Source organism: Ammodytes marinus (assembly GCF_949987685.1).
Source record: "Ammodytes marinus genome assembly, chromosome: 20".
Lineage (NCBI taxonomy): Eukaryota > Metazoa > Chordata > Actinopteri > Uranoscopiformes > Ammodytidae > Ammodytes > Ammodytes marinus.
The window spans coordinates 16452170-16473823 of record NC_137224.1 but is presented as its reverse complement, the minus strand read 5'-3'; the positions used below and the strand labels follow the sequence as shown (position 1 = coordinate 16473823).

General features: G+C 41.9%; 1 protein-coding gene across 1 annotated transcript in view; it reads right to left on the bottom strand.

Annotated features, from left to right (window-relative positions):
• abcc3 (ATP-binding cassette, sub-family C (CFTR/MRP), member 3) overlaps positions 1-21654 on the bottom strand; it is a 47810-nt gene that overhangs the window by 13754 nt on the left and 12402 nt on the right. Inside the window, exons 2-19 of the mRNA XM_080049298.1 lie at positions 21379-21555; positions 20633-20758; positions 18888-19025; positions 16574-16699; positions 16234-16295; positions 15453-15584; positions 10126-10380; positions 8521-8698; positions 8081-8242; positions 7829-7921; positions 7104-7307; positions 5738-5884; positions 5537-5624; positions 3972-4038; positions 3420-3546; positions 1640-1816; positions 1008-1175; positions 111-300 (exon numbers count right to left, since the gene is read on the bottom strand). Coding sequence (XP_079905424.1) covers positions 111-300; positions 1008-1175; positions 1640-1816; positions 3420-3546; positions 3972-4038; positions 5537-5624; positions 5738-5884; positions 7104-7307; positions 7829-7921; positions 8081-8242; positions 8521-8698; positions 10126-10380; positions 15453-15584; positions 16234-16295; positions 16574-16699; positions 18888-19025; positions 20633-20758; positions 21379-21555 — 2617 coding nt within the window. The remainder of the gene's footprint in view (positions 1-110; positions 301-1007; positions 1176-1639; positions 1817-3419; positions 3547-3971; positions 4039-5536; positions 5625-5737; positions 5885-7103; positions 7308-7828; positions 7922-8080; positions 8243-8520; positions 8699-10125; positions 10381-15452; positions 15585-16233; positions 16296-16573; positions 16700-18887; positions 19026-20632; positions 20759-21378; positions 21556-21654) is intronic.

Genomic DNA, 21654 nt, shown 5'->3' with positions numbered 1-21654 from the left:
GTAAAAAGCATCAGGAGCAATATCTTACGCAACTAATTCAAAAAATATATATTTCAACCATAAACTCTGAGATGCTGACGTATGATAAAGCACTGTATGCTGTTCTCTACCGATGGCCTCGTCCTCCTCCTCCTCTATTATGTCCTCCAGAGCGTAGTTCCTCAGAAACTCAGCGAAGGCTCCGTTCTGCTTGAGCAGGTCCTGGTGGGAGCCCATCTCTGACACCCGGCCCTCCACCATCACCATGATGTTATCCACCTGAGGCAGGAAGGTGATGCCGTGGGTCACTAGAATACGGGTCTGCAGCCAAACAAACAAAACAAACCTCGTTATCCCAAAAGAAAAGGACACGCATCATAATATCACAGTAATTTCACCAGAGAAATACACACACACACTTTTTTATTGTCTTTTTATTTTCTATTGACACATAAGGTTCAAGGAGATGTGTACTTTCCCAAGGGAAACAGTGGACACAACCGGCTCTTATCAGAGACTGGTGTCATGTAAATCATAGAGCAATAAAGTGATAAGATATACAGCTTCCTCTCCAGTAAAACGATAAGATAACAACTTGCTCTAGTGAAACGTGACCAGCGGATTACAGCCGTGCAAGCAGCCCTGTCAGGCTGTCTTAGGTTTAGCAGCTGAAGTTAAGCTAGTGTATGTTTACAATGGTCACCATCTTCGTTTCATGTGTCAGCAAATAACAAAATATCCTGACAATCTATCCAATAGTTGTTGAGATATTTTTAGTTTGGACCACAGTGGTGGGGGAAAGACCAGCCAACACACCGACATATAGCGTTGCTAGCAGGACTACAAATCCTTCTACTCTGAGCTACGTAAGCCTGAAACATTGTCATTCAGACTAAAGGCCAGATTTAATTACCATTTAATAACCATACATTGAAGTTCATTTCCTTCTGCAGTGTTAAGAGTTGCATTATTTCTTCAAATCCCAAACAGCAAACAGATGTCTGTGTGAACATTTGCTTTCTCCTCACCTTGCCCTTGAGCGCCCCCTCTGGGCCGATCAGGTTGTCAAAGATGTGTTTAGCCACGTGTGAGTCCACGGCCGACAGCGGGTCGTCCAGCAGGTAGACGTCAGCGTCGCTGTACAGAGCCCGGGCCAGACTCACCCTCTGTCTCTGCCCACCAGACAGGTTGATGCCCTGCATGGAAGCACAATAGCTGTGGTTACCAGCCATGGAAGCTTTTTCCAGGATTATATCAGTGACTGCAATAGGTGTTCATCAAGACAAATACCTGATCAAATCGAGCACATTTCAAGGCAAATTAAATGATTAAAGCTATAGCGCGTAACTTCTGTCGCCCCTCATTCAGAGTAATTAGGCCTACTACAACACCAGTTTGTAAACGCTGCCATACTGAAATACAGAGAGTTTTGTTGAGCTGATAGGCTTAATCAACTGTTAGTAAACTTGTTTGTTCGATGGCTTGAATGTAACCGACATTCATTTATATGGGAAAGTTACGCACTTTAGCTTAAATGTTTGAAGCCTGATGGTTGATGACACAACGAAAAAATAAACAGGAACCAAAACAGACGCCTGGAAAGTGAAACAAACAGTGGTTACCGATTAAGGGAATGGAGAGTGACAGGGCTCGTCTTTACCTTCTCGCCTATCTCAGTCATGTCTCCTCCAGGCAACACTTCCAGGTCAGGTGTCAAGGCGCAGGCCTCCAGAACACAGCGGTACTTCTGCTCATTGTAGGAGTTCCCAAACAGGATGTTGTCTCGCAGGGAGGCGTTCTGAATCCAGGCCTGCTGGGGTACATACGCCACCGATCCCTGGGGAGAGAGAGGCCCACAAAACCTCTCTTTAAAGATCTCCTATTATACTACTTTTTTGGTCGCAATTTCTTATTAATAGAGCAACCTGACACGAATCACAGCACAAAAAACTATGTGGATTTTCGGGAAGCTCTTCCTCTCATCTGGGCGCTTTCAGCATTCTCTGTCAACACTCGGCTTCGTCCTTCTCCACCCCCTCGCCCCCCTCCTGCCAACCCCACTCCGTCAGGAAGACTTTCAGTGCGCCCGGGCAGATTTGAGCAGGCAGGTGGGGGCATGGCAGGAGCGTGCCTGAGCATGTTGCAGCATTACCATACATCGAAAATCCGGATTTTTTCTAAATAGATAAATCCCGGAGATTTGAAGAAGTGAATCGCGACCAGCGTTCCTAGTGTTTAGCACTCTGCACAGCCACCCCAGACGGTCAGCAGGGAATACGTCTAAATGCATGTACGTCATTATTTGACACTTTAAACATGACTATAAATCATTATAACAACGTTTATAGGTCATGCAAGTTGAAAAAGCATAATAGGTGCTCTTTGAACACTTCCTCAAATGACAGATCTGGCAGCTAGCAAACCCCTGAACACAAGTTTTCTTGCCAAAATATACATCCCATAAAAGGTGTTCTCAATAGTACAATTTATTTTACCATCAGGTTTTCCCAACTGGTAAATTATTTCTCATGATGAGAAGTTCAATTCCACTTTCACGTATCGGTTTGTTAAATATGAAGCCAGAGCTGGCATGATTAGCTTAGCATTACATACGAAAGCATTAAAGCAGAAATTAACGGCAAGCCTGCCTCTGTTCTGACTGAGTAAGAACAATTCCAGGACCCCTAAAATTCACTAAGTGTATTAAGTAAGATGAATCTGTACAAAAAACTAACTTTAAACGCAACAAGCCAGGCTAGGTGTTTGCACCCTGCTTTCATACTGTATGCTAGGCTAATCCCCTGCTGGCTCCATATTTAGGGAACATTAAGTGGGATTGTAATAAGTCTTCACACCTCTAGCAGAGTGCCTACACTACTTGCTCCGATTCTTTAAATGTTTTACTGTATAAACCAGAAAATCCTTTTAGCACCATAGAACTCATTTTTATTTGAACGTGCTTTATGCACGTCCTTTGCAATATCTCTCTTCTTCATTTCTTTTTCAGTATCGGCTCTGTCCTGTCAATATAATTTGCATTTACTTGTGAAGCACTTTGGACCCTTTCCTGCAGCCAGTGACTATGTTCTGGCTTCTGCATACAGAACATTTACCCCGGGATTTTATGTGCTTTTCATCACTCTTATAATAAAGCAGTCACACAGGAAATTCAGTATGGTCACAGATCAGTGAAAGGGTCTGCAGATTATCCAGGAATGCAGGCTAATAGGAACATTATGGCTGAATTAACTTGATTTTCTAGTCACTTACTCATGAGGGAAACATCTGGGGCTTCGGGTGCTAAAAGCGTACAGTACAGAGGGTTTATCAGAGCGATGAAAAAAGAAAGGCTAAATCAAACAGTGAAATGAAGCATCCCTTACTACATTACACATCCAGTATAATGACTGGTGCAGCGTTTCTACAGGAGAAGCCCTTACCCGAATAGAGATCTCTCCCTCCAGTTTCTCCATCTCCCCCAGTAGTGCAGAGATAAGGGAGGACTTCCCACAGCCAACGTGGCCCACCACTGCCAACAGGGAGCCCTGGGGCACCATCACGTTAATGCTACAGAAACACAGTCAACACAAGTGGCTTGTTTAAGGAGTGGACTCAGGTTTTCAATAGAAACACACAACAGGTGCAAACAAACAGTAGCTATGTTTCCCATCTAAATGTGAAGCGAATCTTTTAAAATAAATAAGCAAATTAGGTGTGTTTCCTTCAAGTGGCTGGAGCAGATGAACTACCCTAGTTTAAGAGGGAGGTGGCGGTATAGGCAAGGTACCGTAACAGTGAAAAAGTAAAATAAAGTATATGTTACAAATTGGTTTCCATTGGGCAAATTGTCATTGTCCTTTCGGTGAAGTTAGTATTCTCCACGTTCACTGCTATCAGGAGATGGTCCTGATGCAATTCTTCAAAATGTGCCCATGTGCACAGAGTGACTGAAAGCCAGAATGTGTGTGGCTTGTCTTCTCATCATGACATACTTGCTCAGAACAGGAGGATCTTCTTTCGCCCAGGTGAATTTCCCGTTGACAACCGTCACTGAAAATTCTGTGGGGAGACAAAAAGGCGTGTCTTTTAATAGCTAATTAGAGACAGCTTTACGACGGCTTTGAAAGGACAAACGAATGAAAGGCATGTTCTTAACTATGAGTCGTCCTTTAGGCTCAGGGTTATTCGGTGAAAGTGGTATGCATTTACTTAGTTTGCCCTAAAGCCTTGTATTTCAAAAGCCTATGGGATTTATAAAGTGGCTTGAAAAAGTATTCATACCCCTTGAACTTTTCCACATTTTGTCACGTAACAACATTAATTTTATTGGGATTTCATGTGATAGAAAAACACAAAGTGGCGCATAATTGTGAAGTGGAAGGAAAATGATACATGGTTTTCAATTTTTTTTATAAATAAAAAACTGAAAAGTGTGGCGTGCAAAAGTATTCAGCCCCCCTGAGTAAAATACGTTGTAGAACCACCTCTCACTGCAATAACAGCTCCAAGTCTATTTGGGTATGTCTCTACCAGCTTTGTACATCTACAGACTAACATTTTTGCCCATTCTTCTTTGCAAAATAGCTTGAGCTTCAGATTCAGCGTGAGATTGGATGGAAAGCGTCTGTGAACAGCAATTTTCAAGTCTTTCCAGATATTCTCAATTGTATTTAGGTCTGGACTTTGACTGGGCCATTCTAACACATGACTATGCTTTGATCTAAACCATTCCATTGTAGCTATGGCTGTATGTTTAGGGTAGTTGTCCTGCTGTAAGGTGAACTTTCACCCCACTCTCAAGTCAGTTGCAGACTCTAATAGGTTTTTCTGCCCTGTATTTGGCTCAATCCATCTTCCCATCAACTCTGACCTACTTCCCTGTCCCTGCTGAAGAACAGGACCCCCACAGCACAATGCTGCCACCACCAAGTTTCACTGTGGTGATGGTGTGTTCAGGGTGATGTGCAGTGTGAGTTTTCCACCACACATTGCATTTTGCATTTTGGCCAAAAACTTTAATGTTGGTCTCATCTGACCTGAGCACCTTCCTCCAACCCTTGCCACAAAACATTCGGCGGACTTTAAAATTGCTGTTCACAGACACTCTCCATCCAATCTGACGCTGAATCTGAAGCTCGAGCTATTTTGCAAAGATGAAAGGGTAAAAATGGCAGTCTGTAGATGTACAAAGCTGGTAGAGACATACCCAAATAGACTTGGAGCTGTAATTGCAGCGATAGGTGGTTCCACAACGTATTTACTCAGGGGGGCTGAATACTTTTGCACACCACACTTTCCAGTTTTTTATTTATAAAAAAAATTGTAAATCATATTTTATTTTCATTCCACTTCACAATTATGCGCCACTTTGTGTTGGTGTATCACATGAAATCCAAATAAAATAAATGTATGTGTGTGGTTGTGACGTGACAAAATGTGGAAAAGTTCAAGGGGTATGAATACTTTTTCAAGCCACTGTAAAATCATTAGTCTGCCATCATTACAAAACATTTTTTGCTTGACCTCCATTAAATGAAAAGCGGTGATTCATTTTTACCTGTCGATGGGTTTTGTCTGTCCACTGCATCTGAGTCCAGCTCATCATGACTCAGGAAATTTTGGATTCGCTTCTGTGACACGCTGGCCTGTGATGCAGAACAAACACACAGGCACTCAATCAAACCAGTAAAGAAACAAAGGGAGGAGGGGGAGGGAAAACAAGCAAGATGGAAAAAGGGTTAAGAGAAAGCATTCCCACCTGTACCATACTGCTGATGACCTGGGGAAGCATGTTGAGTGGAAACCTGAGGATGTTGAAGAGCGAGAGGGACACGAAGGCCTTCTCCGCATCCAGGATGTTTTTCTCATCCACACTCACAAACACGGCAAACGTCGTCAAGGCAACCTGGTAAAAACACACGGGCAAAACAGACGAGGTCCATCGGTTTTTAATGTGGAGAATGTAGGCTACAACACTCTGACTGCTCTGATGCTACACTCACACACTTTAAACATTCATCTGAGTCAACTGGTGACTCGGCCATGACCTCATTATTAACAGCTGGTGACATTCATCACATTACAGAGTGGGTAGAGATTGTAATCATTGAGACACACTGGATTCTGGCTGCTAGAGTGTGTATTTATCTGACAAAGAAAGACAATTCTCATGAACGCAAAATCAAATCACTCAACCCTTTGTTTAATTAAATGTTGTCACATGAGCAAAATAAATGAAAACAGTTGCAGAGACTGAAGTAGACGAAAATAATACTGATGTATTATTGTCTTGGTTGTCGCGGCATATGCACAAGCATTTCTCCGTTCTGCTAGCAGACCTCCTATATCAAGTCAAGTGTGTGATAAGGGTCAGTAAACAGGCAGTCAGCTGATGAAAAGTGGTGTGTGTGTGTGTGTGTGTGTGTGTGTGTGTGTGTGTGTGTGTGTGTGTGTGTGTGTGTGTGTGTGTGATGTTGCTATGAGCTTGTTCAGCTTGTTCTTTGTAGTAAATGATTCCAGACTTGCCTCTGGAAGAAGACCATGACTTAATATTTGACTTACACTTTTACACAAAACGAGCGGTAAACTAAACTGTAATTTATGACCTCAAAGGACCTGGACACTTGTTGAATTGAATTTACAGCGGTCAAACATTATTAAGAAGCTCATAAAGGCTGCCTGTAGGCAACATGAATTCCTCAACAAGTCTTTATTGGCAAACACCAGACCCACTCATGCCATACACCATAATGCTCAATCTCTTAAAAGGTGGAGTCAATGATTCTGGAGAATGCTTGTTTTCAAAATCACTTTGAATCAAAATCAGTGAATATCTCCTAAAGTTCCACTACCTGTCCATACTGTGTGTGCACTGAAACAAATATCTTGTGTTAGTACACAGCCTAGGCTCTGTACACTGCTATGTAAACAAAGGGGGCCCGGCTTAGCTAGCAACATGTCTGTTTACAGAGCCTAGGCTGTGTATTAACACAAGATTTAAGTGCACACAAAGAATAGTCAGGTAGCGATAGTATGGAGATATTCAGTTACTTTGACTCCATGTTCAGTTTCACACAGCCAAGGGTCTTTAAAGTAAGCCAGCTTCCTTTCCACACTAAGCTTACCAGGAAAGGTGCGCTGGTCCAGGCCATGGTGGACAGTGCTCCCAGGTAGGCCGTCTTGCGCAGCACGTTGAGCTCTTTCTGTCTGATGGCCAGGACCTTCTCTTTGAAGGAGTTCTCCCAGGCATACAGCTTGAGCACTTTGATGCCGTTCAGGATCTCGTTCATCAGCTTGATACGAGCATCTTTGTGCTGCATCATCTCCACCTGAGACAGAGCAAGAGGACCAGAAAACAAGACATTCTCTGAGAGTGAAAAGACTAATGTGAAAGTCCTGCTTTAGGTTTCCAAGAATAGTGTTCCCTTGTTGAGCTGCAACATAGCGTGCATAATGATAAAAAGCTAATTGCATACTAAAAAGTGGATTTTGTCCCCTATCACTTACACCAAAATCGGATTAGAAATGGATCTCTTCATGATCAGAATCATGAAGAGATCCCTTTCTAATCCGAAGAGCAATGATTACAGCAAGCAAAGCTTGTTTCAATGTACTTGGAACATTGTGAGCCTATCCTTTAATACAAATATATGTATTATAAGATATTAATATGGTAAATCGCATATAAAAAGTGTTGAATTCTATTTTGTGAAAAAAAAAACAATTTCAACCTAATGCTTTTGAAAAATATCAATAAAAGAAATATGCTCATATGAGTCATGGGATTCAACTGACAGTGAATAGACAATAAGATTAAATTATGGCAAAGTCCTAGTTTGACTGTTCGTACCTGGAAGGCTCGGGTCTTCATGGCAATGACCGCATTCAAAGGGATGAGCATAATCATGACAGCCACGCCAGCTAGCACAGATGGGCCCAGGTTCTGTGAAAACAAAGTCACCAAATCAATGCAAATATAATTCAAAATAAGAACAGAGATAGAAAAAATGCCCCCTGTGTTCAACAAATACATGTAAACAAACTCTGGAAAATGCCTAGTCATAACTATGTAAAGCAATCCATGTATAGCTTGTGCACGCACCTGCCAGAGGAAATATAGGGCCAGTATAATCTGAAGAGGAGCAGACCACAACATGTTGAGGAAGGTGGTGAGGTCCATGAACCTCTGAGCGTCCACAGACATCAGGTTGACCACCTCTCCTACTGTAGATGAACGCTTGGCAGCGTTGGTTATCACCAGCGCCTGCAAAACAGTGATGAGGGGTGAAAAACACAAAACCCTGTAATAAAGATCTGTTTTTACTGTATAGTATACAGTAGCTCCTCTAGAATGAAATCTTTCAACATGCCGAGAATTAACACACTTTATGGATAGAAGTGAGGTTTTATGAGTCAGTGCATTAGTGTGTGTGTGTGTGTGTGTGTGTGTGTGTGTGTGTGTGTGTGTGTGTGTGTGTGTGTGTGTGTGTGTCGGAAAACTAAGATGGGAGAATTGTAAAAAGCATAAAAAGCATTGTATACCTTCCTGTATATGGCTCCTATAATGGCTGTGCGTACATTCATGCCGGTGACAAAGCAGTACTGAAAGTGATGGTGGAGGATGAGCGTCTGCAGGAAGGCTGTGAAGAACATGAGGAAGGCCAGCGAGTAGCCCCACCAATCAGGGACCCCCTTCTGTTTAGTGAACGAGATCAGCATCCTGCAAGAGTGGACAACGGGAGCATTGTAAGGGACCAATGACACTTGTAAATGATATATGTAAATTCCTAGGAATAGAAGAAACATGGAGGAAATAAAGATTCTACATTATGTCTACATTTAGCTGGCTAATCACATGCTGACTGAACCAGCCAATGAACTCACATCTATAAAAGGTAGGGGTGTGCACGTGTACACGTGTAACCGTTTAGTAAATCATAACCGTTTAGGAAAAATCAATAAACAAAAACAGTTTTTAATTTTTTTTTCTTCAAATTTTAAATGTTCTTTTTTTCAAATTTTTAAATATGTTCTGGAGATACGCATTTATTGATTTTACATCACTAATAAACTAATTAGGGAGGATAAAAACTAGTCTGCCGAATCTGTCTGTCCCTCGGCGTGTGTGTGAGTGTGTGTATCGGCGCACACACACACGGGGAGTCGCCGTGCTCGGGCTCAAGTCACAACCACGGACGAGTGATGAAAGATTTCCTAAAGATTAAAGTTACCCGGTTGACGTGAACTACGCTCGTAAGTAGCCCAAACTTTATAACACCTGTTCAACCTGCATAAACGTGGACATGTAGAAAGCGATAAGCTATATTAATCAGGAAATTAATGAAGGGCGATAATGACGGCGAACACATGACAGGCGAACGTGTGTGTGTGTGTGTGTGAGTGTGTGTGTGTACCATGGATAAGAGGTAGTTCATGTCAACTGTGTGTTTACAGGCGAAATAACGCATATGTGCATGCGCCTACAAGACGGTGGGCACACAAGGACAATGACGTCACGGTTAACCGTGTACACGAAAAAAATTCCGTCGTGCGGACATTTTTGTAAACGGTCACACCCCTGATAAAAGGATACATGAATTTGAGATTCAAATCGGTTGTTCCTGTGGTGCCAGTGGCAAAGCATGTGTCACTATTTATGCGTAAACCTAATCTAACCACATGACCGTGAAAACAGAGGAAAAGTATGTAGTCATGTCTGATAGCTTATCTATATGTGGAGATAAGGCTTTCACAGAACAGCTGCTATCACTAAAGTTCCACCCTGAGCACTGTTATAGAAACACGCTGTATTTGCGTAATGACTTTGCATCCTAAACAAGGACAGTATGCATTGGAAGTAAAGACAGCCGCCGTACTTAGTATAAAGCACACCAGCATGCAAAAACAAAAACAAAATATGCAAAAAAACATGTCCTGAAAATAATATTTACTAGGAACATTGCAACAATGCTAGTTTGTTGGTGTTGGGAGCATGCAAATATGGGTGCAGCGTAGACAGCTACGCAATGGCATCGTGTGACCTTTAATGTGACCTTTCAAGCTACACACACGCACCCACACCCAAACGCACACTCAAACACACACACACGCACAGTACACGCACACACACACACACACACACACTACCTGAGCAGCTGAGGGTTGACGAAAGTGATGACGTCCTGCATGAGCTTGAAGCCAGAGCCAATGAGAAAGTAGGGTCCGAAGGCTCTGACCAAGGCGCGCAGGAAAGAGGGCTGGCGGCGATCAGCTTTCTGATTGGACAGCAGCACCTCCACTTCCTCCGGGCTGCTCTCATCTCCTCCTCCTCCTCCTCCCACGTGGTTGTTGCTTGACGGCGGAGGCTTGGAAAAGACGGCCTGGCTGGACACATTCTGTTCACTGGGGAATTAGTGAGCAAAGATAGGGAGAGAGGGAGATGGAGTTTTGTTAGGAACTTTCATCGCAAGTTAAATGTATTCGTACAATATTTTTTCGAAAGCGATGGTCCAAAAAGCTTGACTTGTTAATTAAAAAAAAGGGTCGAACTAGGGTAATATATGACAGGAATACTAACAACACTATCAACCAGCAAACAACATAAATACAAGTCCTCTCTTGTAAGGTCTTGTAGGGGATAAGAAGAATATTGAAATCCATCCTGTTTTTTTTTCTACTGGCAGCCACTGAGAGTTTGACGAGTTTGTCTACTGCATTTGCGTCTGTGTGTGTAGACGCAGGTCATGCTGCAGCATTCTGGAGGGTAAACAACAAATGTATCAATAATGGACTTCGACCATATTTTCGAAATATATATTGGTTGGAGGACTAGGGGTCTTAGAGGTCTTTGAAATCTATTTAGTACATGCTAGAAGCTGCATCTATGCAATCCTATATCCCTGCTATAAAGAATATGTTCAAATTAACTGAGGATCAAATCAGAAATCCTGTTCTTTTCGGAACCTGCCTATACGTTGTGTGATTATCGCTACGACGATGTCTCCCCCAAACTCCTTATAGTGATTGACTGATCTACATCTCCATAAACTAACAGTTTAATTATGCAGAAGTATGTCATACGACCCCACTTCAAAAATACTGAACCATCCCTTTAAAGCTGTTACTGTCATGATGATGTGAAGCAGTTATTCACTTTCAGGAAGTGGGCATAAAGCTGGGATATAATGAAGAAATGCTTAAGAGTTTTAAAGTGAACGGAATGTCTTGCAAACTACACCAAAGCTATTCTAATACCGGCTTAGTCGGATTCCAGCAGTGAACAAATTGGCGTCTACGGTTCGAACAGGACAACTGTGAGGGGAATTCAGCTTAATGTCAAACAGGTTTTCCAGAGCGCAAGTGAAAAGGCCTAATCAAGCTTTCCCATATCGTTTTACGGGTTATTGTCAGTGACAAAAGCACAGTGAAACTGGGGCACACGGGAGAGGAAGCAGGCTGATGCAGGTCAGGGTTCAGTGTGTGTCGGCCCATATGGTTCCCTTTTTTATCCTGTGTCAGCACAATGTGGAGCAGGATGTCACTGTTCTCAGCGACCAGGCCACTCAACTCATTTCTCCAGAGTGAAGCTGAATAGTTGAATGTAATATCACATACAATTGAAAAAGTTAGTAATGCGGCAGGACATTAAAAAAAAAGCAGCAGGAGGTGGATTTAATCTTTCAAAGTTATGAGATTGAAACCAACAAAAGCAGTAGCTACTCTAATAAATGAAATGTAGCCATTCTGCACAAAAAAAACATGCTGTTTCAAGAAGGGGTCGAATATAATTCAACACACACACACACACACACACACACACACACACACACCAGGAGCCCGGCCCTTTAAGACAACATCCTATCCCCTCTCTGTTTCGACAAGGAAGTAGACATTGGGGCAGCTGACCATAACAAAAAAAAAATTATATAAAAGCAAAAAAGAAAAGATCTGATAAAGGTTTGTGAATCAGAGTAGAGATTTCTCTCAGGGAATTGGAATTGGCTTGAAATAACTTGTTTAACCCACAAAGTCTCATTCATTAGGAGTAACATGCACTCCAGTGACCCTTTAAGTGTCTGCTTTTCTGCTTGAACCTGAACCTGTCTAAGGTCAATTTAACAAGTAAGAAACCTGGCTAAAACAGCTCGAATTGTGCTGGGGAAGCCAGATTTGTTTTACCATACATCACTTATTTTGTTATATAAAAAGTACTGTTCTAACAAGTACTGTGAGTCTTTCCAAAGGCTGATATATCGTATTCCTCTGTGGCATAGAGCTCCATTGTCGTCCAGGAAGTACTCCAAACACATGTGTAGCCAAAGCATGACACAATGGCTTGCTGCCAGAAATGCTGGCAATTCTTTTTGAATATTTATTTTAAAATGAATATTTACATAAATTACAAATGTGTTTCTACAGCAGAACAGCAGACTGTATGTAAATGCACACACAGAGAAAGTGTCGGTACAGAGCAGCAGGCCCGGTTCCAGAACAGAATGCCTTAGGGTGCATCTGAGATTACAGGGGGTGCACCAGTACTACACTAAAACCAGCTACCCAGCTTCAGTTCAGACTTCGCTTTTTACACAGGCCTTTCTACCAGTAGATAGTCAAGCACTTCTGGGCAGTGGCCGAGCCAGAACATTTTCATTGGGGTGGCCAGGATGGGGCCAGTGATAATTTTTGGGTGGCAAGCACAAGGGCTTAGGTTTCGCTTCAACATAAGTGGGGGTCTGGGGCTACTCCCCCAGAAAAAAATGTGCTTCGAACACAATATTTTGTGCATTCGGGTGAATTTTTATGTACTTATTTATGCCTTCTGTATTTAATTATTTATGGCGGACATGTCTAAATTTCTGTTAAAGGAAAAGACAACAGGCTCCCAGTGACGTTAATATAATGTTATAAAAAGCAGTAAGGCTCTCAGGCATTCTGTATTGCTTTCAAATATTTACTATACTGTATTGTTCAAAACAATTTTTTTTAGGACTCACTATTCATGACACAGCAGCAGTGTGAACTATTATAACACTTTAAATTTTAAAATCATAGGGGAATATGTATTAACAATTAGGAGATATATCAATGTTTCAACATCCTAAACTGTTATTTTTACCTCTTTTGAGGAGAATAGGGTTTCTTACTTTTTGGGAAAAAATGTAGGCTCTCTTCTGATTATTGGGGGGGACACGTCCCCTGTGCCCCCTCCCCCCGCCACCCTCCCACCAAATCTACGCCTATGGTCAAGCATGAGTCTGTGGGGCACTTTACACGACAACACGAAACGGTGCAAACGCGGAAATATTCTCGCTGTTGCACTATATCATTTACATGAAAACAGCAAACGCAAGCATGAAACCGCAAGTTTTTGAGATCTACTCCCAGGGAGGATTTTTTGGAAAACACAACGGTTTTGGTTTCTTGTAAACACCGAAACCATTTTCCCTGGTAACGCTGACGTCACGGCTCCACTTCACGTATGCGTAGTCTGTAACATTTGCTGTCAAAATACCCACACGCAAGTTATAAAGTTAGAAGACAACTTAACATGAAAGGTGTCTCCGCGGCACCATCACTGTGATCAGCGGAGAGTGTCGTGCAGGGCTCAAATATAACACTCGCCAATTTAGTCTAAGCGATTAGTAAGTTATTGAGACCACCCAACACTTTTTCTGGGGAAAGATTTGTGCTCTGCCGGTTTTTCTAGCAAAATAAACGTGTGTAGCTTCTACAGTATATGCCAGGGACACGGCTCTCTCTACATTAAAAAAACACTATCCATAGTTAAGCGTGCAGCGGTTAAGTTACTGTTCAACAAAAGGAGCATTAAGGCTACGGCTTCACAGTAAAAGCATTTCACTGGCTAAACATTAACAGCATTTCACTGGACAAACGTGAGTCGACTTTTATTTTGAAGTACGCCTAACAGGAAAGTAGCTGCTCACAAAGCCCCTTCACTATCAGCATGTCTTCTGTTTTCACGAGTTCAATGCGGTGAAATAAGAGGACAGAAAGCTTGTAAATTGCAATACTTGTAACCCCAAGCTTACACCAACCGCTTTATGAACGTTAATGGCATTACTTTTCGGTTACAGTGAGGTTTTATGCATCAAATTGTACCAGAAGAGCTATCTACTAGGCTGTGTCACCGCTGACTATTGGCTTGGCATGGCTGCTACACTGCTACTACAGCGATTTCGTCCCGTTTCCTCTGAAAACATGTGTACGAGTGAAGATGTCAGATAAAATGTGTCTGAACGGGGTTTTTTTTTAAAACCAAAAACGGGAAAACTGTCACGTTTTCACAGTGTAAAGTGCCCCTGTGAGTTGCTGAAAAAAACTGCACCACAGCTGCCACCGAAATGTTCAGACTTCAGAATTTGTATCAAAGCCCTAATGATCATAAAAACAAGATGCTTTATTTAAACGATATCCATGTTTAAGTGGTGATTGTATTTTTTTCGGCTGTAGACTGAAACTAACAGAGGGAAGCGGCTCACTCTATTTTCTCTTGTTGCGCTGTCAGTTTGCCGACATTGCTCTGTGTTTTCATGCTCGTGAAATGCAATCCGATCGCGGAAGCCTCCCCTGAACAACGTTAGCGGACATGATATCCCCGGCGGCCGGTTATCATTTTAGCCGTTGAGCCACAGAGCTTTTCTCACCGGCAAGGTGATGACACCGTTACCCACCGTCACAGTCTCACCCCATGGTTCACCGGGTGAATCACTGCTTTGCTCGCGCAAGGCTTTTGTGTTTCGGTTTAACATCAGTCTTGGGCGAGCGAGTGTTTTAACTTTATGCTGAATAACCATTGCACTGCAATCGCTGAAAGCGAAATAGTTCAGGCGTGGGCGGGCGGGGCAGAGCGGAGTGCACTAGTAGAGATGGGTTCGCTTAGCCACAGTTGCCAGTCGAATAATGATAACGTTCTTATCGGTTTAGTGAACAAAATAAATACAGAAAACAGCGGTATTTAATGGAAATGGTCAAAGGTTAATTACAATTTGTTTTGTGAGCAAGTATTTTATTATTTTTATCATATTTATTAAAAAAAAATCACTCCCTCCTTTTTTCATTTGAGGGTGCAAACAATTTTTTGGAGGGTGCAATGCATGCTCATGCACCCCCGTAGAACCGGGCCTGCAGAGCAGGCTCCCTCACTGTAATGCATCATGCTCCAACCAGGAACAACTGACAAAATAAAATAAAGAAGCTCTTGAAGCTACGAGATCATATGTCCGTAATACACTTACAATCTGCTCGTGAATAGATCTGATTATTAAGCAGCTGTGCTCTTTGGAAGTATGCAGGTCACAGTCAGCTCTCGGGTTCCCTGCTTTAACCTGATTTTTCCCAATAACCCGCATGTAAACCGTAGTGACTGTTCTCTCATACAACGCCGAATAAAAGCATCAGAGATTCAGGGATAAACAATACCTCCCCCTCTCCTCTCCTGTTTTACACACACACACCTCTTTCCTTTGGCCAGCTCCTTCTCCCACTCTTTGAGGAGTTTGGTTACCGTCACCTTGGAGCTGTCGCGCTGGTTCAGGGACCACAGGTCTTTGGCCTCCAGGGGCATTTTGTAGCCTTTCATGGCCAAACTGAGGGAGACAAACAAGTGTCATTTCATATGGCACACACATGTATGCAGTTCAGCACTAGCAAGTGGAATTACTGTAAACAAATGAGACATTACCTTAAGGGTTGTCAAATTCAACACGTCTCACTGCTTTTCAATTGTTGTCGGTAAGTGTACTTATGGAATTATAACGAAAAATGTAAATCCTTTATCCCATTGACTACTCAGGAAGAATGCTCTCCACAAAGACACTTAATGGAGTTTCCTGGATTTGCTAATCATCATTATGTACTAGTGGGTCACATTTCAACCGGAAATTAGCTTGATGCATTTCCAGGCTATAACGCAGACTCGTTAATACAAATAAAAGTATAAGTAGATGCTGTACTTCCACCAGAAAACAATTTGTATTGGCCGAGAAACTGAAGTAAAAGCAAATAGTGCGACAAGATGCCCCGGTCTCCCCCTAAAAATGTTTTTAAATCGATGAAACATGCAATACAGTCATGATTATTCATTTCATTATGTATTTTGAATTCATTTAATATTGAACAGTTAGAAGATACATACGCAAACTGGACTGGATTTACTTTGTATGAACTAATACTACTACAGAAAATTCCCATATACTGTATACAACAAAGTGTGGGAGTAGAGCAGTGAGAACCCACCCTGTGAACCACCAAAACGTCAAGGTGGAGAGAAAGCCGGCTGTGGTTTCAGGGCAGGGATTCTGAGGACAAAAAAAAATATGCAGAAAAAATAGGCCAGGGAGGTTAAACAAGGATAAGGATGACATACTTGTGTGAGCAGCCAAAAAACAAGCGTGTTCTCTTGTGCATATGAATGAGTGTGTGTGTGTGACCTGATTTAACAAGCACAGAGCGGCCCTAGCACACCCTTAGAGCTTTCAGAAACACTGAGTATAAAAAAATCATCAGGAAAATGACATGTTCTCACACACACTGTATATTGTACAGTACAGACACACTGAATTCCAAATGGACTCACGGGGTCAGTGACAACATTGGAGAAGAGAGGAGGTTTCTCATTGAAGCAGCTCAGGATCAGCTCACACACCACCAGGCCGAAGTAGAAGTAGAATGTGGTGAATCGCAGCTTGTCTGTCACTTCGCTCTGCAATGTTAAACATACACACATAGAGGTGAGGTCAGTCAAAGAGTTGCTAACACCCCACTGCCGCATTGTGTTTGCATTAAGGCAAATTAGGCATAATAGGCAATAAGGCTCTAAACAGCCATACTTTGAGCTAGATGCTGATAATAGTATGCTAACATGCATCCTAATATCACACACACACCAACAATGTTAATGCTGATAATTAGCCAATGTTAACTATAGTCGCCACCATATTTTACCATTATAGCACGCTAACATTTGCCACAAAGTCACAAACGTTGTGTGTGTTAATACAGACTTGATGGGAATGTCAGTAGTTTTGCAGGTATTACTTCGTAAACCAAACAATTGCACACAAGACCTTAACCTGATGTGGGAGGATCTGCATTGTTGAACATGAATTTTTTAAAAGGGTTGGACAATACCCACATGGCATAACTAAATACATGGCTAATTGTTGGGCTATAGCAGCACAGCTCGCATGAATCATCGCTATGTTGCTCTGTTTTAACAAGCCCATTGGGTCAATGAGGTTAACACCTATTTCACCTTATTCTATAATAAAGATGATTTCATGCGCACACAAATGTACTAAAAGGTCAACTTCTATCCATTCCAGTTCTCATAACACTCTCATCACACACACACACTCACACACAAAGTCACCAACTTTTCTATCTTTCTCCGCTGCACACAAACATGGAAATCGGCTCACAGCGATTAGCAGTGTCACCTTCCATAGCTCCAAATAACTTTACTGAATCATATTTCTGCAGCAGGCAGGGGTTATTTATTCTGGCTCAACGTGATTCCAGCAGCACAGTTCTGCCGTATCCTGGGCTGAACTCCACACATGGTTGCTTGGTTTATCGCCAGCCTTCCTCACTCTGTGACCGACTGACGGCCTGCCTAGGCTCCGGTGCCTACGCCTCTGCCTGCATGACTGTCTGGGGCTGGTCCTACTTTTATGTCCAAAGCAGCCAGGAAATTAAAAGATAGGACTCAAATCTTAGTCATTCCGAATTTGTTCTTTTTGCTTTCATGTATTTTGGGCCTTAAAGAAGAAAGCACAAAAGCTCTTAGGAACAATGCCAAATAATATCCATCATGTAGCACAAAGGGACTGTAACACACAGGAAGTAATCTGTGACAAAGGCTAGACACACCTTTTGCACTCTCACACACACACACACACACACACACACACACACACACACACACACACACACACACACACACACACACACACACACACACACCTGCAGGCAGAAGAGGTAAAGCTTGTTTCAGTCTACACATGGACTGAATGAACAAAGAGCTTACAGGCAGGCGTAGTAATAGCCATACTGTGTCATAATATCACTGTGACATGCATTTTTCATATTTATTTATCAGTCTTTTTTACATGCTACAAAGGCCACCATAAAAAATGTCTGAGGAATACCACATTAGCACTAGGGCGGCACATTATCAAGAAAACTTGCAACTTGCGATAACGTTGAATATGACGATGACAATATCACTTGCGATAAATAAACAAATACTCTAATATACAAAGTGAATGTATTTCTGATTTGAGCTCAACTTAGACGACAGACGGTAAGTAGCCTATGCAGACCCTGTAAACATCAATAATCATCACGGTGACATCACAACTGTGCAAAATGTTGGGTTAGACAGTGAGACCATAAAACACTCTTTCTGCCTTTTCTCAGGCTAGGATGAACCGATTTCTAAACTGTTTTCACATTTATACTACATGGGATCTCAGAGTTCAATACACCTTCATATTCCCACTGGGGAAGTAGGCCTTTTAGCTAGGAATCAGATTATCTCCAAATCTCCACTCAGGAACATGAGCGCTTTAACACAAAAGGTAGTCTTGTGATTCATTATGAACACAAACAGATTGATTTCAGCTTGAAATTCAACATTTCCCTCGAAAGAAATGTTTAATAGGTCACTAATCACTGCTCCCAAACGAGCTATTTCTAGAGGTGAGATAAGTATGCTAGGAACAACAGGCCTACTATTCCCTCCGTGCTTATTGGTGTCCTGGAATGACCCCTTTACTACCTCCACTCACTGAAAGCTCCAAACCCTCTCCTGGGACAACAGCATGGAGGGATGGGTGGAGGGGGGGGGGGTTGTTAAAGGCATTTGAGGACTACGGCATGGCTCTCACCTGGCTGGAGGCCTGCAGGATCTTGGAGCGGAAAGGCACGATGGCACACAGCACAGACAGGAACCAGAAGATGAAGAGGACCCCTGAGGACTGCACCCCGCGTAACCTCTCAAACTGGATCAGAAACGTGGCCAACAGCTGAGAGAGAGAGAGAGAGAGAGAGAGAGAGAGCGAGAGAGAGAGAGAGAGAGAGAGAGAGAGAGAGAGAGAGAGAGAGAGAGAGAGAATTAGGAGTTGGATAACCGAGGGCATGTAAGGTGAACCACACTCTGACTGGGTAATTCTTTCATGACGACTGTGCCTCCTTCAAATGCAGGGCTTGACGGGCTGCACCAGTAGATTTATATTTTTTTCTGGCATCATGAGAGGTATGTTTGAGCACTCATATACTGTATACCGCTACATCCTTCATGCTGCAAGTGCACAGGGTCACTGAAAATCACTGGCAGATCTCCAAGAAACACACTGGAAAAAGTGACAATGAATTATTCTCAATCCTGACATGATTCTTAATACACTTTGTTTCTGAATGTGCTGTCAATGGACACTTTTCTTCCATAATGCAAATGTACAAAGGAAGTGAAGGAGAAGCTCACAGCTGAATAAACGGTAACACTTTACAATAAGGGTACATCAATGAACTGTTACTTAATGCTTAGTTCATGCTTAATAAGCTAATAGCATTAAATAAGCATTAAGTAACAGTTCATTAATGTACCCTTATTGTAAAGTGTTACCGAATAAACATCTAATCCAAAACGGGTGCTGGTAAAACAGCTCCAGAAAGACCACAGAAGAGCGTTGTGAAGTTTAATTGGTGATATTCCAAAGTTGCAGATTAACTGACGTCCAATGTTAATTTTTATTATTTGTATTATTTCTTGTTAGCAAAACATACCATGTATTTTGATTTGTTACAAAGCAACTGCTGACAAACATGGTAAACTTTGACGTTTAGCATAAAGAAGAAATACTAAATGACTATGTAGTAAAGATATGGTAAAAACTAGTGCTGTCAAACGATTAAAATATTTAATCGCGATTAATCGCATTAATGTCATAGTTAACTCGCGATTGATCGAATTTTTATCTATTCTAGCCTAAATGTCCCATGATTTCTTTTTGTCCCATTATTTTTTCTAATTTTATTGCTCTTATACACCCATTCTCTACACCCTTGTAATTCAGTGTATTTCTTCTAAAATATCATAATTTGCAATTCAGTGCAAATAGCCCACAATGACAATGCTAACATGCATTTGTTAGGTATCAGGTTACATTTTCATGCTCACTTACAATTGTTGACCAGGTTTTCAAATGAGAACATCGTGGGATTTTCCTGGTTTCATATGTGCACAATACTCGACATCATGTAAATGTGCTGGAATTAGCTCAACAGCTAATTTGCAGACGTAGTGGCTTGAATTTCTACATTAATGTAATACTCATTAACTTCAATTGAGATATCTCAGTTAAATGTATACGCAGCTATGTCTTCATGTATCACTTTAACCTTCATTCATTTTTTGACGGCAACCGAGCACAACTGAATAAGGGAAAGTATACTATACAGACTTCACTGTGTTTGTAAAACATATTTGTATACATCCAGAGTAAAATATGCACAGTGTGACAGTGTTGCTTCCCAGTCATCATGACTAAACCCTAACCAGGGAACACTTCTTTGTACAAAAAATGAGGAAGCTTCTTCGCGGGAGTGTTTTGGTATAGACACATATCCTCACCATGGTCATGCCGAGAACCAGCGGGGTGACAAAGTAGATGGGAGGCTGGCTCTGACCCTGCTGCAGCTCGTGGAATGTGTAGAAGAGATCTGTCCAACACACGATCCATAACAACAAGCCAAACACCTGAGAGCGGACAGAGAATGGGGGGAATGTGGAAGAAAACTGACATTTAATATTGTACAAACAGAAAGAAGTAAACTATATTCATTCATTGGCTAGCGGCCCATCTAAACATTAGGGTGTGTTTTTTGGCTGGTCCTTTGCTCATATTTCAGAGTAACCATAGAAATGTAAAGTATGTTGCTAAGAAGTCAGCACATGGATGGTGTGTGTTCTGACTTGTGTACTTATTTGGTCAAAAGTAGGGATGGTGGGAGAAAAAAATCGATTCATGTAAAAAATTGCGATTTCTATCTTCAGAGATTTTGAATTGATTTATCATTTTCAAAAATATACTTTTTTATTCATGTAGCCTATTTCTCTTGCGTCTGTAATGTTGACTTTTCAAAAGAGTGAGTAGCAGCTAAGTTAATTATCAAATGTGTTCTCAATGTTTTTTATTTTGCCATTCCTGGTCATTTGATTTGGGTAAACACCTGAACATGTGTGTGTGTGTGTGTGTGTGTGTGTGTGTGTGTGTGTGTGTGTGTGTGTGTGTGTGTGTGTGTGTGTGTGTGTGTGTGTAGCCCCCAGTACTCTTCTGGTCTGGGCACAATGATAAAAAACAGCAGGTCTCCTCTCACCGTTTTGAATCGGTTCATAATGGACATCATGATGTAGCCTCTGTTGTTCTTCTTGAGATAGAAGAGGTAGATGGGAGTGACTGCCCACAGGTAGATACATGGCAGCCATGACAGGACAGAGAGCTGGAAACACTGTGGGAAGTCGGGCCGTTCTGTATGCAGCGTCTGATTGGCTACCTGCAGAGACCAGGGAACAGCGCCGAAGGTTACAGCGATGCAACTCTTATTATTACCTTTAAGAAATCTTGGCCAACTGTTCAAGATTTTCCAAACTTT